The 13,008-nt window shown below is 29.8% G+C and overlaps 4 protein-coding genes across 22 annotated transcripts; 2 read left to right on the plus strand and 2 right to left on the minus strand.

Moving 5' to 3' along the window:
• Positions 1-284: 284 nt before the first annotated feature.
• On the plus strand, positions 285-3,655 carry LOC136780681 (mitochondrial glycine transporter-like). Of its 2 annotated transcripts, none has more exons than XM_066739220.1 (7): positions 285-1,679; positions 2,152-2,270; positions 2,344-2,425; positions 2,515-2,694; positions 2,780-2,951; positions 3,032-3,291; positions 3,367-3,655. In XM_066739220.1, the coding sequence occupies exons 1-7, from the start codon at positions 1,662-1,664 to the stop codon at positions 3,391-3,393; spliced, it is 858 nt and encodes a 285-aa protein (XP_066595317.1). In that variant the 5' UTR covers positions 285-1,661; the 3' UTR covers positions 3,394-3,655. The 2 variants fall into 2 exon arrangements, with proteins under 2 accessions (XP_066595317.1, XP_066595316.1); XM_066739219.1 differs by having other exon boundaries at positions 285-1,516.
• A 41-nt stretch (positions 3,656-3,696) lies between these two features.
• Positions 3,697-8,296, minus strand: LOC136780677 (luc7-like protein 3). Of its 7 annotated transcripts, none has more exons than XM_066739213.1 (8): positions 7,713-8,294; positions 7,330-7,578; positions 7,048-7,254; positions 6,813-6,974; positions 6,530-6,735; positions 6,341-6,432; positions 6,152-6,262; positions 3,697-6,037 (listed from the first exon to the last, which is right to left on the minus strand). In XM_066739213.1, exons 1-7 carry the CDS (start codon positions 7,815-7,817, stop codon positions 6,189-6,191), a joined length of 1,095 nt encoding a protein of 364 aa, XP_066595310.1. In that variant the 5' UTR covers positions 7,818-8,294; the 3' UTR covers positions 3,697-6,037; positions 6,152-6,188. The 7 variants fall into 7 exon arrangements, 5 of the variants coding, with proteins under 5 accessions (XP_066595310.1, XP_066595309.1, XP_066595311.1 ...); XR_010823786.1 differs by having other exon boundaries at positions 3,698-4,025; positions 5,852-6,262; positions 7,713-8,293; XR_010823785.1 differs by having other exon boundaries at positions 3,698-4,025; positions 5,581-6,262; positions 7,713-8,293.
• Positions 8,297-8,428: 132 nt separating this feature from the next.
• On the plus strand, positions 8,429-10,109 carry LOC136780684 (uncharacterized). Of its 4 annotated transcripts, none has more exons than XM_066739227.1 (4): positions 8,429-9,005; positions 9,125-9,266; positions 9,357-9,739; positions 9,802-10,109. In XM_066739227.1, the coding sequence occupies exons 2-4, from the start codon at positions 9,155-9,157 to the stop codon at positions 10,045-10,047; spliced, it is 741 nt and encodes a 246-aa protein (XP_066595324.1). In that variant the 5' UTR covers positions 8,429-9,005; positions 9,125-9,154; the 3' UTR covers positions 10,048-10,109. The 4 variants fall into 4 exon arrangements, with proteins under 4 accessions (XP_066595324.1, XP_066595325.1, XP_066595326.1 ...); XM_066739228.1 differs by having other exon boundaries at positions 9,153-9,266; XM_066739229.1 differs by having other exon boundaries at positions 8,429-8,662; positions 9,153-9,266.
• Positions 9,986-12,742, minus strand: LOC136780683 (transcription factor A, mitochondrial-like). 9 transcript variants are annotated; one of them, XR_010823791.1, is made up of 7 exons: positions 12,237-12,742; positions 11,998-12,132; positions 11,561-11,918; positions 11,370-11,474; positions 10,723-11,279; positions 10,212-10,246; positions 9,986-10,085 (listed from the first exon to the last, which is right to left on the minus strand). XR_010823791.1 is itself a non-coding variant. In XM_066739225.1 (6 exons), exons 3-6 carry the CDS (start codon positions 12,048-12,050, stop codon positions 11,046-11,048), a joined length of 750 nt encoding a protein of 249 aa, XP_066595322.1. In that variant the 5' UTR covers positions 12,051-12,132; positions 12,237-12,402; positions 12,586-12,732; the 3' UTR covers positions 10,260-11,045. The 9 variants fall into 9 exon arrangements, 2 of the variants coding, with proteins under 2 accessions (XP_066595322.1, XP_066595323.1); XR_010823790.1 differs by having other exon boundaries at positions 9,988-10,085; positions 10,707-11,279; XR_010823792.1 differs by having other exon boundaries at positions 10,002-10,140; positions 10,901-11,279.
• Positions 12,743-13,008: the final 266 nt, after the last annotated feature.

A 13,008-nucleotide genomic window follows, 5' to 3' on the forward strand; every position in this document is an offset into this window, starting at 1 on the left:
CCAAATTCATTCCATCGTGTATTTCATCTAAAGTTTCAATATTAAAGAAAGTATTTGATTAAATGTTCACACTTATAGTAAAGTTAACTTCAATTTATAATAAAGGATACAATCTTGTAACTTTATGTGGTCTTTAAATATTGTATACCATTTTTTTAAAACAATTTTTTCCCAATGTGTTCCTGTTTGGGCCGCTATTAATTTTTTCAGGTCTCCTATTGTATCATCAGGATTACACTTCACTCTAACTTTTTTACCAAGCCTGTCATTGCACGTAATTTCTAGCATTTTTAATATTTATGCTGCGATATTTAACAAACGAGGTTAGTTTTGCTGTTCCAAACTTCCAATGGTCTCAAGACTCTCAAGTGAGACGAATGAGATGAGTTGAGACCGGAGACGTGCGTTGTGTTAAAAGTCTTGTAATGGTTGTTTGTATTTGTAATTGTGTAACATCTGTGAAATGTGAAATAATCTATGAACTGTTGTGAATGTCTAGTCTATTGAGTGATGAAGAGCGAAAAAGAACAACAAGGCGGGAAAAACAATAATTGAAAGAATCGTGTCTTTTTTAATCAATATATTTATTAACTTACGTCTGTGCTACGTAGCACAGTACATTGTAGATATAACAATAATAAATTAATTAATTGCATTAATTTAAAATATTTGACTTTCAGATATAAAAATAATTAATAATAATTAATGCTTGTAAGAGCGAGTTTTAAATATTCGAGTTTACGTTAATTGTAAAAGTATACATCCAATTGTGTACACAATATATATGTCATTCTTGTTTAAAGTTGCTATTATGCAAATATCTGCTAGTTAGATATTTTTATACATTTATAATTTCACAATTGAAATAGTGATCAATTAAGTACAAGAGTAAACAATGCGTCATCAGTCGAATAAATCACGCGAGCTTGAAATATATATATATATACATATACTCAGCTCAGCTGTAAAGATAACCTAATCAGTAATTTTCAACCTTCCTAATAACATAATTATAGAACGTTTTTTTCCTTTTTTTAATTTACCTATAAATTATATACAAAATGTATTCAAACTAGTTGAATTTTATCTTTAAAACTGTTGAAAGCTAAATAATTTTTGTGTATTTTACTCATTCTCCATATTTTTCTGAATAAAAAAAGTTTCTATTTATATACATGTATATGTGTGAATTTTACAAATTTAATATATAACTTGATAAATGATTTTGTAAGTTTTATAAATCTTTGAATGGCAAACTTAATAGAATTTACAAATTCAATATTTTTCTTGAAAAAGAAAAGATGTTTTATAATATTTAAATATATATATCAAGAAGAGGAGGTGTGCGTTTCATTATTAAGTTCCAATAAAGTTTATGAAAACGTGAAGCATCACGTTTAAATTAAGTCACGTTTAAATCACGTTTAGTTAGATAGTCTCCATTTTTTTTTCAATGTATGATACACAGGGTCACCTAAGCGACCCAGAAAGTGGAGAAACCAAGATAAATGGAGATGTAAGTACGAATAACACTTTAAATGTGTTCAGAGCCTCAGGCAAATTGAAAGGAGTACTCATTGTTGGTACCGATCCTTGTAGTTTCTTTAAATAATAAAATATCCAAAATAGTATATTTACTCTTACTGTGTAAAATTTCTATTATGGAAGTAGTAACAACGGTATGTAAATAAATTATATATTTGCTATCTTTAGTATTATTGGATCTTGACTTGAAAATTGATTTCCTTTGTTGTTTTACCACAACATAACTTATTCAAACATTTTTTATTTAATCTTTAGAAGAAGAGTTTCGTATACATGAATAATTTATAACTATTTCAATTAAAGTAAAGATTTTAATTTAAAAATTAATTTTACACATATAAAGGTATTATGACCTAAATAAGTATAATAATTCACGTGAGGAAACTCGTGCATGATATTTTATGTGAACTCATAAATTTATCTATTTTATCAGCCTGATTGTAATAGCTGAATTGACATATTTATCATTCATTCTTACACAATGATTTTCATCCAGTATATCAGTTTAATAACTAATGAGTTTCTTGCTATCAAGTTATTTTCTTTTTGTTATATTAAGAAGTAAAATTTCCACTAATATTTCATTGTCTATAATTAATCTCTTAGTATCCAATATTGAAGTCTTTCCTGGCTGGGTCATTTTCTGGTACATTTTCTACTATTTTATTTCAACCGTTAGACCTTGTAAAAACAAGACTTCAAAGTACAGTGAAAGCCAATGTTGGGTGAGTTGCTTAAGCTAGTTTATTTTATATATCATAAAATGCATGATAACAACTATTATTTGTTCTCTAATAGGTCAAGAAAGGGGATGTTTTCAACATTTGTATTTATTGTTCAAAAAGAAAATGTTTTTGGACTCTGGAAGGGCATGACCCCGGTAAATATATTAGATAAATTGTGCAATGTTAAATATGCAAAATATTATGCAGAAAATGAATATAAAAAGAACATTTATATTGTATACAGTCTATAACAAGAGTTATTCCTGGAGTTGGGCTTTATTTTTCATCTTTACATTGGCTGAGGCTTGCATGTCATCTTGAGGATCCACTTACGCCTATTCAAGCTATAACGTTAGGAGTAACCGCACGATCAATGTGCGGAGCCCTTTTAATACCAATAACTGTTGTAAAAACACGATATGAGGTAAACTATTATTACACTTTTGTATTTAATATATTTCTATTAAATTAATTTTTTTATCACCACCCCTATTTTTGTTTCTTTATAGAGTGGTGTTTATAAATATAACGGAATTAGTGATGCTTTAAAAATAATTTATAAACAAGAAGGGGTTAGAGGGCTTTCTAGTGGACTTTTGCCTACATTACTTCGGGATGCACCATTTAGTGGAATTTATCTTATGTTCTATACTCAATTAAAAATTGTAGCCAACCCACATGGTAATTTAAATTAAAACTTTATTTTGTAATATTATGTAAAATAGGTTTTATATTAATTATAAAAGTACTTTTTTGTTCAGAAATTCCATATAACAAATCATCGCCTACAATACACTTTATTTGCGGAATACTAGCTGGCATTCTCGCCTCAGTCGTAACCCAGCCTGCTGACGTTATCAAAACCAAAATGCAACTGTACCCAAGTGAATACAAACATTTCTACAATGCTACTCTTTTTATTTACAAAAAATATGGAATTTTCGGCTATTTTAAAGGCATTGTTCCAAGACTGTTAAGAAGAACTTTGATGACCACTATGGCATGGACTGTATATGAAGAGGTAAACATTTCAAACAAATTTATTTTTTCTATTCTTATAATAGATGAAATTTAACATATTTGTTTGGAACTTTAGCTTACAAGAAACATTGGACTCAAGTAAATTTTGATTTTGACGTATAAAAAAATGGACACTACTCACAGTATTAAAGAAGAATAAAACATCAAACGATGTATTATAACTGCTACTGTAGACATAAATCTATATTTATTTAATAAATAATATATTTTTACTTATATAGTCATATTATACATAGAATCATAAATACAATAATATTGTATACTGTTCTCATGTAAAAAATAGTTGATTGCAGAAGGGAGTGTTTGTAAATATCATTGTTACAATTGCCATACAATTTTAATAAATTATCGTTGTTTAAGATAATGTATTTTATTGCGGTATTGTTTTATTTATCTCAATTTAACAATTTTTTGTGTATTACAATAAAATTTATTAGCATGATTTATCATATATTCTGCCTAGAGTTACTGCAATTATTATAATTAAATTCATTATAGTAAAATAACATAGACCAGATAAATTAAATGTATAATAATTGATCATTACTCGAACTTTTGTTAAATTGCGGAATAAATTTCAAATATAACTTCCGTTTTTGTATAAAACTGACAATACTTTTTTAATTATCCAAAAATTTACCTTAACAATACATTAAGCAGTGTGCAATTGGGAGGCTTTCGCATCGGCTATATTCTCCGCTGCTTCTCTTGATTCTGAAAATAGACGATTAAAGTTTCAGATATTAAGAATTTACAAGTTTATTATTGATATCTCTTTTAAAGACTTTAAGAAAAGTCATTTAACATATTACTCATAGAGTATAATAATCTTGTCCAGTTACATTAAGTACACGTTCATGTTATCTCTGTCAATTGTATACACGTATCAAAATATTTACGAAAATATGACAAAAATTAAGTTTGACGTCTTCAGGAACAATATTTTGTTAGTCAAATATGGAATAATTTGACGTTGTAAACTTAATCATTCTTTTAACAACCCTATTTCTACGATCTAAAAACTGTTATATAAACGACTCTAAATGCGATTATTACACCATTAAAATTTTCTATCGATTAATTAAAATACTTTTGCCGATGTTGCTTACTTCAATCAGTTAGCTATTCAATAGAGTGTAGTCATAATGCGTATGCCTATATCGTATTAATATTATTTGACAAATGTTATTATTCCTTTAATTATATACTATGATAATGCATGAAAAACAGAGTTAGAGCTTAAGTATCGAGAACATCTTACTCTAATTATTACTGCAATTAATTATCTTAGATTATTAATAACTAGTATTCTGTTCACCATGCATCCCTTATTACTTTTTATGGTGTGTGCTAAAAAAAATGTTTATTTTATCAAATAAATAAAATATTCCTGTACCATTAATATCAATCCAAAATAGATATTTGCATTGTTATAATGGAAGTCGATAGTGGTAGAGAATAGAAAATGGACTGAAACAAAATTGTTTCCAGTACGACTTAAGTTTTCGCTTGCGAAATATCGTAATTTAACGCCATAGCAATTAAATTTTTTTATCTGGATAGTAAGAAGTCTATGAATTATAAACTGGTAAAAAGGAACAATTTTGAAATTGAATTTAATTGAATCCACACGTACACTATCAGTTTAATTTGTAATAGGGATCCCCATTTTTACCAACTCAGTTTAACAATTAAACGGTGTTTAAAGAACTAAACTGTCATACCGATAGTTTGAAGCTGTTTAAACTCAGAGTAATCTTGTTAAGACGGGTAGGTAGAACTAGGGTTTAACACTGTATAGTTTAAGCCGAGTAAAATAACTGAGAGTAAATGATCGCGTTTTCTGAATAAAACAACGGTATCATGCATTATTGAGAAAAAAAACATATAACAGGTTATTCTATTGACTGTAGAACAACTTTTCATCGAAAAGAGTAGTAGTAAATTATATTACTGTTATATTTATCTGCATTCTCCTTTCAATCGTTTCTTTCCTATATTTACTAAATTACCTATTATAGCTACAATTAATTCCAATTTATACAAAAAATCGAGGATATCTTAAATCGTTTTTAGATAATGAATAGTAAAGGCTATCTTTACTTATTTATCGGGTTTCTGCTAATGAAGAAATATGATATATAGGCGAGCATAGTTTTATCTTTATCAGTATTCAAGCGTTTCTTTCAAACATAAAGATCGCCAATTTGATAGCTCTTTTCCTCCTAATAAAGGCACAAGTTAGGTATTATCATTCCGATATAAATACCTCAGAAATGCGTAGTAGAAGCTAGGATTGTATAGTCACAGTCACGCAGGGCACTGACGTGGTAGGTCTACGGGAGTAGGCACTGTTTCCTTCACTAAATCACTAATTCATTTTCGACAAAAAAAAAAGAACTATGGCATCGTTGATATGACATAATTATTTACGGCATTTGACCTATGAAGACATTATACCGATCAAAGCAAGCATAGGTATACCTTCTCCTATCTTGCTCTGCAGACAATATCTATAGAGTACTACATGATAAAAATACCTTAAACTTTACTACTCCTCGCTCGATATTACCTCGATGCACCTTTCTCAGTAATACGTTAGATAGAGTAAGCTCGTCGCGTTGAAAAATAAATGATGTACAATCAGGTCCCGTATCAAATTTAGTACGAACATTTCTCCGAATAATAGGCAGGACCATAGACTGGCACGCTGTGACTATGCGACTCTTTAAAATCACAGATAATTATCATGTATATATAATGTGCATCTAATGAGAAACTCACCTGATGAAAACCTGTACAGTAACTGAGATGAATAAAATTTATTATCTAATGCATACCTGGCTTACTTGTCACTCACTAACCAATCAAGAGTAGTTACTTGTGACTTCGACTTCTAGATCTGTGACGGCGACGATTGTGATGACTGGAATTACGGTAATCGCGATTTCCTTAAAATTACAAAAGGAAAACAAACCTTTATATAGCTCTTCAAAGTACATTGACAATTTTTTATCATTTCTTCGTACCTTTATCTCTGTTATGACGACGATGATTGTCATCGTCCCTATGTCGGTCATATTTATCTCTTGACCTACTCCTACTCCTGTGTCCAGAATTTCTATAAACACGGATAATGATTAAAATTGTACCAAATTAAAGTACTAAAGCATTAGCACACAAGAAGGATGTTTTAAACAAATTTTATTTTGCATTACCTATGCCCTCCGGAATCATGTCTATTTTTATCGTCATCTGTGCGTCTACGTCGCTTATCTCTTTCCCTATCCCTATCCCTATCCCTATCTCTATCTCTGTCCCCATCTCTCCTTCGTCTCTCAATATCTTCATTTGCCCGTGCTCTTTGCTTTCTATCTTCCTCTCTCTTCTGTTCTTTTTCATCACGAGCTTTTTCCCTTTTATTCTATGAAAATAATCATAATGAATTAGGTCTATAGAATAAATATTATTATTATCACCAATGTAGAAATATTGACAAACCATAATCTCTTGGAGAGCACTTTTTAGTCTTGCATATCCAACATGCTGTTTCCCCATTAAATGATCATCAATTCGCTGCTGTGCATCCCCAACAATCAGAAATGCACCACAAACATCACAAACTTCCATTTGTTTCTCTTGAGCAGCAGCTAACTCTGCAGTCTAAGAAAAATAGATTTTTTTAATAAATAGCTGATTAAATTTCAATTATATTTTCTTGCAATATTATTGATACCTGATTATAATGGCTATTGTCATTAGATTTTCGCAGAGTTTCCCTTTCTTCTTTCAATTGATCGCAAAGACGCATCAGGCCTTGAGCTTGTTCAACATTTCCCTGTATTCCACTTTGCTCAGCTTCTTCAACTAGCTTATTGATTTTTTCTGTTAACAAAGCTATTTGCTCTTCATTTCTCTGTGTTTGTGCTGGCGTAAGTGTTGGCTAAATAAGATCAGTAATAACACAAAGTTAGACAATATCATTATTAAGTAAAATAAGAATCATTAATCTACTTACTGCTTCAGTTCTTCCTATGAGGGCTAATCTTTGCTTTCCTTTAATAATCTTTCGCTCTACTTCGTTTAACATACTTTGACAGAAACGAATAAATTCATCTTCATATTGCTGTTTCCGATATGAATATGGTGCTTTTTCAAATAATTCTCTAGCTTCGTCGTCGTGTACACGGGAGCAAGCTCCTAGATCTGCTCTAGTATTGACAAATAAGTCATGAGGACAGAATTTGACAAGGTACAATTTGCAAAACTGAAATAAAATATAAATTAGTATGAGTCACAATTAAATAGTATGTCTTGTTACATTGAAAACATGAACTCTCTAATTTTTTACGAATAATAGATTGCGGAAAGAATCAGAACAAAAAGTCACCCAATACCTACCTCTGGATCTTCCCAATTCAGTTCTTTAGGTTTCTCATTGGGAAGAACATTTCGATTTCTGCCCATTAATTCATCGAGCAAAGCAGCTGCAGCAGCAGCAGCCATGTTTTCTATTTAACTGGTTTGCACTTTGCTGGATAAGCTGAGGCTGATGCTGAACTCGTCAACTTTTCCACACTTTCACACAATTCAATAAAGCGGCCTTCAGGAAGAATCAGAGGTAAAATTAGCAAAAAAAAGACAAATGGCAGCCCTGTCAAGTTGTCGACTACCTGCTTCACAAAGCTACTTAGCGCTTACTAAGCGCTAAAACAAACTGACTGAATTGACCAATAATAATACGAAATTTACTCAGCGCTACTAAACGCTTGGTTGACAGAATGCTAATACTTATATTTAAATATCAATAATGCTAGAACAAATGAAGATTTTCCAAATTCCAATTGCATATATTACATTTATCGATGACACAGACAATGGGAGCTTTTCAGTAATTCCATTATTTCAGTTAGCTTAAGGGCCTGGACGGCCTGGACTAGCCTGGACCAGAGATGAAACGGGAGATTGCTCATGCGAGCCGATGGACGGGATGGATGGACCTGAGACGCGTTTGCCAACACCAGCGCCGCCTACCGGTAGGGATTGCCTCGGGACCTCGCAATTCGCATGAGCAATCTCCCGTTTCATCTCTGCCTGGACCAACTAAGGCCCGGTTCCACAAGCCTTGTTTAAACTGGATTAAGTTAATTTTGCTATATTTTATGTCACATAGAATATAGCATAATTAACTTAATCTAGTTTAAACAAGTCTTGTGGAATCGGGCCTAAATTCACTTCACTGGCCTTCCTTCTGTATTCACTGCCTTCAGTAGCTGTCAGGGCTGTCCAGCCCAGTCCAGCCGTCCAGGGCTGTCAAGTGTCAGTAGCTTGGGTTGAATTCTCGGCCAGCGGTCAGTCATTCGCGCTGTTTTTTTTTCGGTTAACTTAACTCTGATTTTTAATTTACATTTTAATTCTCAAAATTATTGATTAACAAACGATTTTATTAATGTAACAGAGTCTACAAACTACAGATACCTATCAAACTATTCCAATAATTTTTTTCCTATTATTCCATATTTGTTCGGCCGACTTGACAGGAAAACGTCATCTTATATTATTTAATAGTAGCTAGGGTTAATTATTTAATCGGCTAACAGGAATTTAAAATTATTCGAGGGATAGTATTGGGAGAGTACATTTTTATAGAGATAAATAGTATTTAGAACTGTGAAAGTGTCAAACGATTTAAAAGTAATAACCTCGTTAACATATGCTTAAAATTTTTGAATGTATTAAGTAAATATTAGATTTAAATCATAAATACAAGCACAATTAATGACTTACTTTTTTATGATTTTTTATAAAAAAAGAGATTTATAAAGACCTTTCACTCAATAGAAATGACTGACTTAGATGCTAGAAGACAATTAAGAAGGAACAGAATTTTGCAGAATTCTGAAAACCGTTTGAGAAAAATTCTTGGCAATGATAGTAATGATTGTACAAATGAAAGTAATTATCATGTAAAATATTACAATTATAGCTACATATATTTTGTTATGATTAATTCTTATGAGTAAACAATATAATTGTTAATTTTAGATAAATCCATTAAAAATTGGGAGAATCCTATAAACACTCAGAATGAGTTTAAAAATAACTTCTATGATATGACCTATGATAATGGTTTTCCATCAGAGCTTGAAGATGATAGGGATGTCAGTGATGAAAATGAGTTATTATCGTGCACACTTATTAGAAAAAAATCTCTTGAAAAGGAAAATAAAAATGAATGTAAGCTACAAACAATTCAGGATGATATTGCAAGATCAGACAATTATAATACAACTTATCAAAGTAAAGTTGATTCATCTCATCCATTAATGATGCCAGCTTGGCTCTTATCAAATCGTATAATTTTTATAATATTGGCTGCTATTGTAAATACATTGTTTGCTATAAATTATGAACATCTCTTGGGAAAGGTAAAATTATTGATGTATAACTTCATGTATGAAAACCTATATTTCATTATCTTTATTTTCAGACAATTATTATACCTTGCATAACAGTGACAATGTTACGCATATATTATTTCAAGATGCTACAAAAATCAGAGGAAAGCAGTTTTTTAATCACAGCTTGTTTTCTATGCAATATTAGGCCTGAACTAACTAGTAAAATTAAACTGTTAGTTCTGACCACTCTTATGATCTGTAATGACTTGGCTGTTTATATATTTTGTTTTACTTTAATGCATTATATTGGCTCTCTTTTCAAAACTCCAATTTAGTTTTAATTTACTGAGAATTCTTTAACTTTGTACAATTTCTATATAAAAATCATGAAAATACAGCCTTTAAAAATAATTTACTTTACAAATCACCTTAAATATATTATAGATATCAATTTTTGTTCAATTCAAAGTGAAACTAATCTGTAAACTTAAATGCTTACCTGTTTATATTTTCCCCACAATAGGTATAGGAATACTATAAAAGAAAAGTTTCTTTTATCAATTCTGGTGATTGTTACTAGTATACTTTATATTTTAAAAAAAACATGGAAATTATAATCTATTATTGAAATATTGAGTGCAAAAGTAGATTGATCTACAAATGTAGTAACTTGTTTGATGAAATAATTCAAGTATCAAAAATTACTGAAAATATTTCAGTTTAGATTTTCTGTTTTGAATGTTTGTCCACTTTTGCTCTCAGTTTCTTAATTAATATATCAATTATTATTAGCAGAAATAAAAATTTAAAAACTACTTATAAATGTATATGATATTATAGAATAATTATAAAGATCTAAAAAAAGGTATTTCACAACTTCTTAATAATTCAATGTAAATTAAAAATCCAGCAATTTTCTAAGTAAATTTTAACAAAAGCTCATTCAAAATAAAATCTTAGGTAACAAAAGATAAACTAATATTATAGGACATACTCCAATGGTTATGTACCGTCCAATTTGAAAAATATTCAATTTCTTGATTTTAATCCTATCATTACAAATGGGTGCTTCTTGATCAGCTAACTTATTAATTTCGAAAGAGTTATCATTGGGTTTTTCACTTCCTAATGATTTATTTTTAATCACATTTATTTTACTACCAGCATCTTTAAAGTTAGGGATTTTACCATCATTCAATATATCTTTGTTAGCTTTAAATGTAGTTTTAGAAATGGCAGCTTTTGAAACTTCTGTGCCCCAACCAATATATTCTTCTGAAGATTCCTTTGACAGATTAACTGTTTCATGTGATTGATTGGGACACTCATAATCCTATTCTTTTTTACTAATGTCTACATTATCCTTAGCCTTTAATTTTATGTTTTGTTTTGAAATTTTAGGCTGTTTTTCATCTGAAGCTGCTAATTTTGCTTCTGCATTTTTTTTATTCCATTGGTCAAGAGCCTTTTTATATTCAACTTGAGATTGATCAAATCGATTTCTATAAACTTTTACACTTTCTTCTGATAAATTTTTATATTCTTTACAAGTTTCGATAAGCCATTCCTGGAATATTAAAATTAAATATCAAGCTTATTCTATTGTTGTCAAGAAATTGACCACTATTTAATGATATAAATAATTTGTCTCACTCACTTTGTAAGGTTTAGATTTGTCTCGAGTTTTATTTTTCTCAGACAAAAATAAAATCATACTACTTGGGGGCTTAATTGGCTTTCCATCTAATTTTTTTTGTTTCTTCTACAAGAACATTAGTGTTACATTACATAATTTTATTTGGTGTCTTATTTATTAAAAATATGAAATTTTGAAATATATTTTCTTACCTTCTCTGCCAAAAGAGGCTTTAATTCTTTCTTCATCAACATAACATTATTTTCATTGATACAATTATTATATTTAGCTAATTCAATTTTAAAGTCTTCTGTTAAATCTTGATATTTTTTTTTAAACTGCTCCTTAATTGTACTATCAAGCGTTTTCCATTTTTGACCAATTTTCAATGATAATTCAGGTACTTTAAGATTTGGCTCTTCTTTTAAAATATTTTCTCTTTCACTTTCAGCAAATAACAAATATGGATTCTTAGGTCTCTTTGGCTTTTGAGGAATATTATACTTCTTTTCTAGTTTTTTCTTAAATGTATTTATTGTTATAGATTGTGATATATTAAATGATGCATTTCTATTTTTTAATAACAAATATTTCTTTTGTAATTGTGACAAATATTGTTAATAAACTTATTTAACATAAGCTATCTTACCCTGGATTAAGGATCCTTTTAGCTCCTATAAACAATAGCCCATTTATAGTCATTTTTAATTGAGAAATATTTTTTTTACCCTTATTGTTTTCGTTTATAGCGATTTTGTGTTTTTTGTAAAATTATAAAGAATTGCTAGAAATTTTTTAAATATTAAAGATGTTCTTTCAATACATTGTGATAAGACATTCAGATATAATTTTTATAATGTTAATATGTATTTTAGAATACAAACTTACCTTTCCCTGAAGACTTATAGTAATTAAAGTACGTATATTTTTATACTTATAAGAAAACATCCACGAATTTCATGAGGCATGGCATGTGCATCCACTTCCACTAATATCCACCTCGTTTGCACAGAGTTAAGAGTTAGATTTCACCTAACTTTGCTTTACCTTACCTCTAAGCCAAAGATATATGTATAGGGGGTATAGGGTAAGGTAAACAGTAAACTTGAGGTCTGTTCTCGTTGGCCTACACTTTTAACACTTTCTACACTTTCCGTATTTCTGTCTTTGTCCATTGTATAAGTTGACACCCTAAAAAGTGCATAAAGTGTAAAAAGTGTAGGCAACGAGAACAGACCTTTGTTACTATGTAATGATAAATTTACAACTTTTCGACCCTTTACACAACAAGCTGATATTCGTTTTTATAATTAAAGTACATGGGATATTATAAATGCACTTGAAAATCGAAAGTGGAATCTAGTGAAATTTCCGTATTCGCTGTCGCACGCAAAGGTCAGCGCCAACTGGTGGTGAATTCAGAACTGACTTAGAAAGGAAAACATTGAACAAATTTTTCACAGAAATTAATATTTAGTGTGTCGAACATATTGCAAAAGTAATTCCATTAATGGTGACCTAATAATTATATTTATTCTATTTTTTATAACTTGCACTATCTCTTTTTCTCTAGTGTTTTCCTTTTTAAGCGGCCATTTTTATCACGATTCGATGCGCCACCTAGTGAGTGTTGCAATGGCGAATTAGAATAGAAGATATA

Source organism: Prorops nasuta, unplaced genomic scaffold (assembly GCF_024137725.1).
Source record: "Prorops nasuta isolate Cenicafe-Biocafe unplaced genomic scaffold, Cenicafe_Pnas_1.2 PNAS00019, whole genome shotgun sequence".
NCBI classification, from domain to species: Eukaryota; Metazoa; Arthropoda; class Insecta; order Hymenoptera; family Bethylidae; genus Prorops; species Prorops nasuta.

Excerpts from the sequence above, each read along its gene's own strand:
- LOC136780684 (XM_066739227.1), top strand. The coding sequence starts at position 9,155 with ATGACTGACTTAGATGCTAGAAGACAATTAAGAAGGAACAGAATTTTG. Across the intron at positions 9,267-9,356 it reads TAATGATTGTACAAATGAAA|ATAAATCCATTAAAAATTGG; the intron begins GTAATTATCATG and ends TGTTAATTTTAG. Across the intron at positions 9,740-9,801 it reads ATGAACATCTCTTGGGAAAG|ACAATTATTATACCTTGCAT; the intron begins GTAAAATTATTG and ends CTTTATTTTCAG.
- LOC136780681 (XM_066739219.1), top strand. The coding sequence starts at position 1,454 with ATGTATGATACACAGGGTCACCTAAGCGACCCAGAAAGTGGAGAAACC. Across the intron at positions 2,695-2,779 it reads TTGTAAAAACACGATATGAG|AGTGGTGTTTATAAATATAA; the intron begins GTAAACTATTAT and ends GTTTCTTTATAG. Across the intron at positions 3,292-3,366 it reads CATGGACTGTATATGAAGAG|CTTACAAGAAACATTGGACT; the intron begins GTAAACATTTCA and ends TTGGAACTTTAG.
- LOC136780677 (XM_066739213.1), bottom strand. The coding sequence starts at position 7,817 with ATGGCTGCTGCTGCTGCAGCTGCTTTGCTCGATGAATTAATGGGCAGA. Across the intron at positions 7,579-7,712 it reads TGAATTGGGAAGATCCAGAG|TTTTGCAAATTGTACCTTGT; the intron begins GTAGGTATTGGG and ends ATTTTATTTCAG. Across the intron at positions 6,975-7,047 it reads ACAATAGCCATTATAATCAG|ACTGCAGAGTTAGCTGCTGC; the intron begins GTATCAATAATA and ends TATTTTTCTTAG.
- LOC136780683 (XM_066739225.1), bottom strand. The coding sequence starts at position 12,050 with ATGACTATAAATGGGCTATTGTTTATAGGAGCTAAAAGGATCCTTAAT. Across the intron at positions 11,919-11,997 it reads AAAAGGATCCTTAATCCAGG|AAATGCATCATTTAATATAT; the intron begins GTAAGATAGCTT and ends ATTAAAAAATAG. Across the intron at positions 11,280-11,369 it reads ACAAATCTAAACCTTACAAA|GAATGGCTTATCGAAACTTG; the intron begins GTGAGTGAGACA and ends TTAATATTCCAG.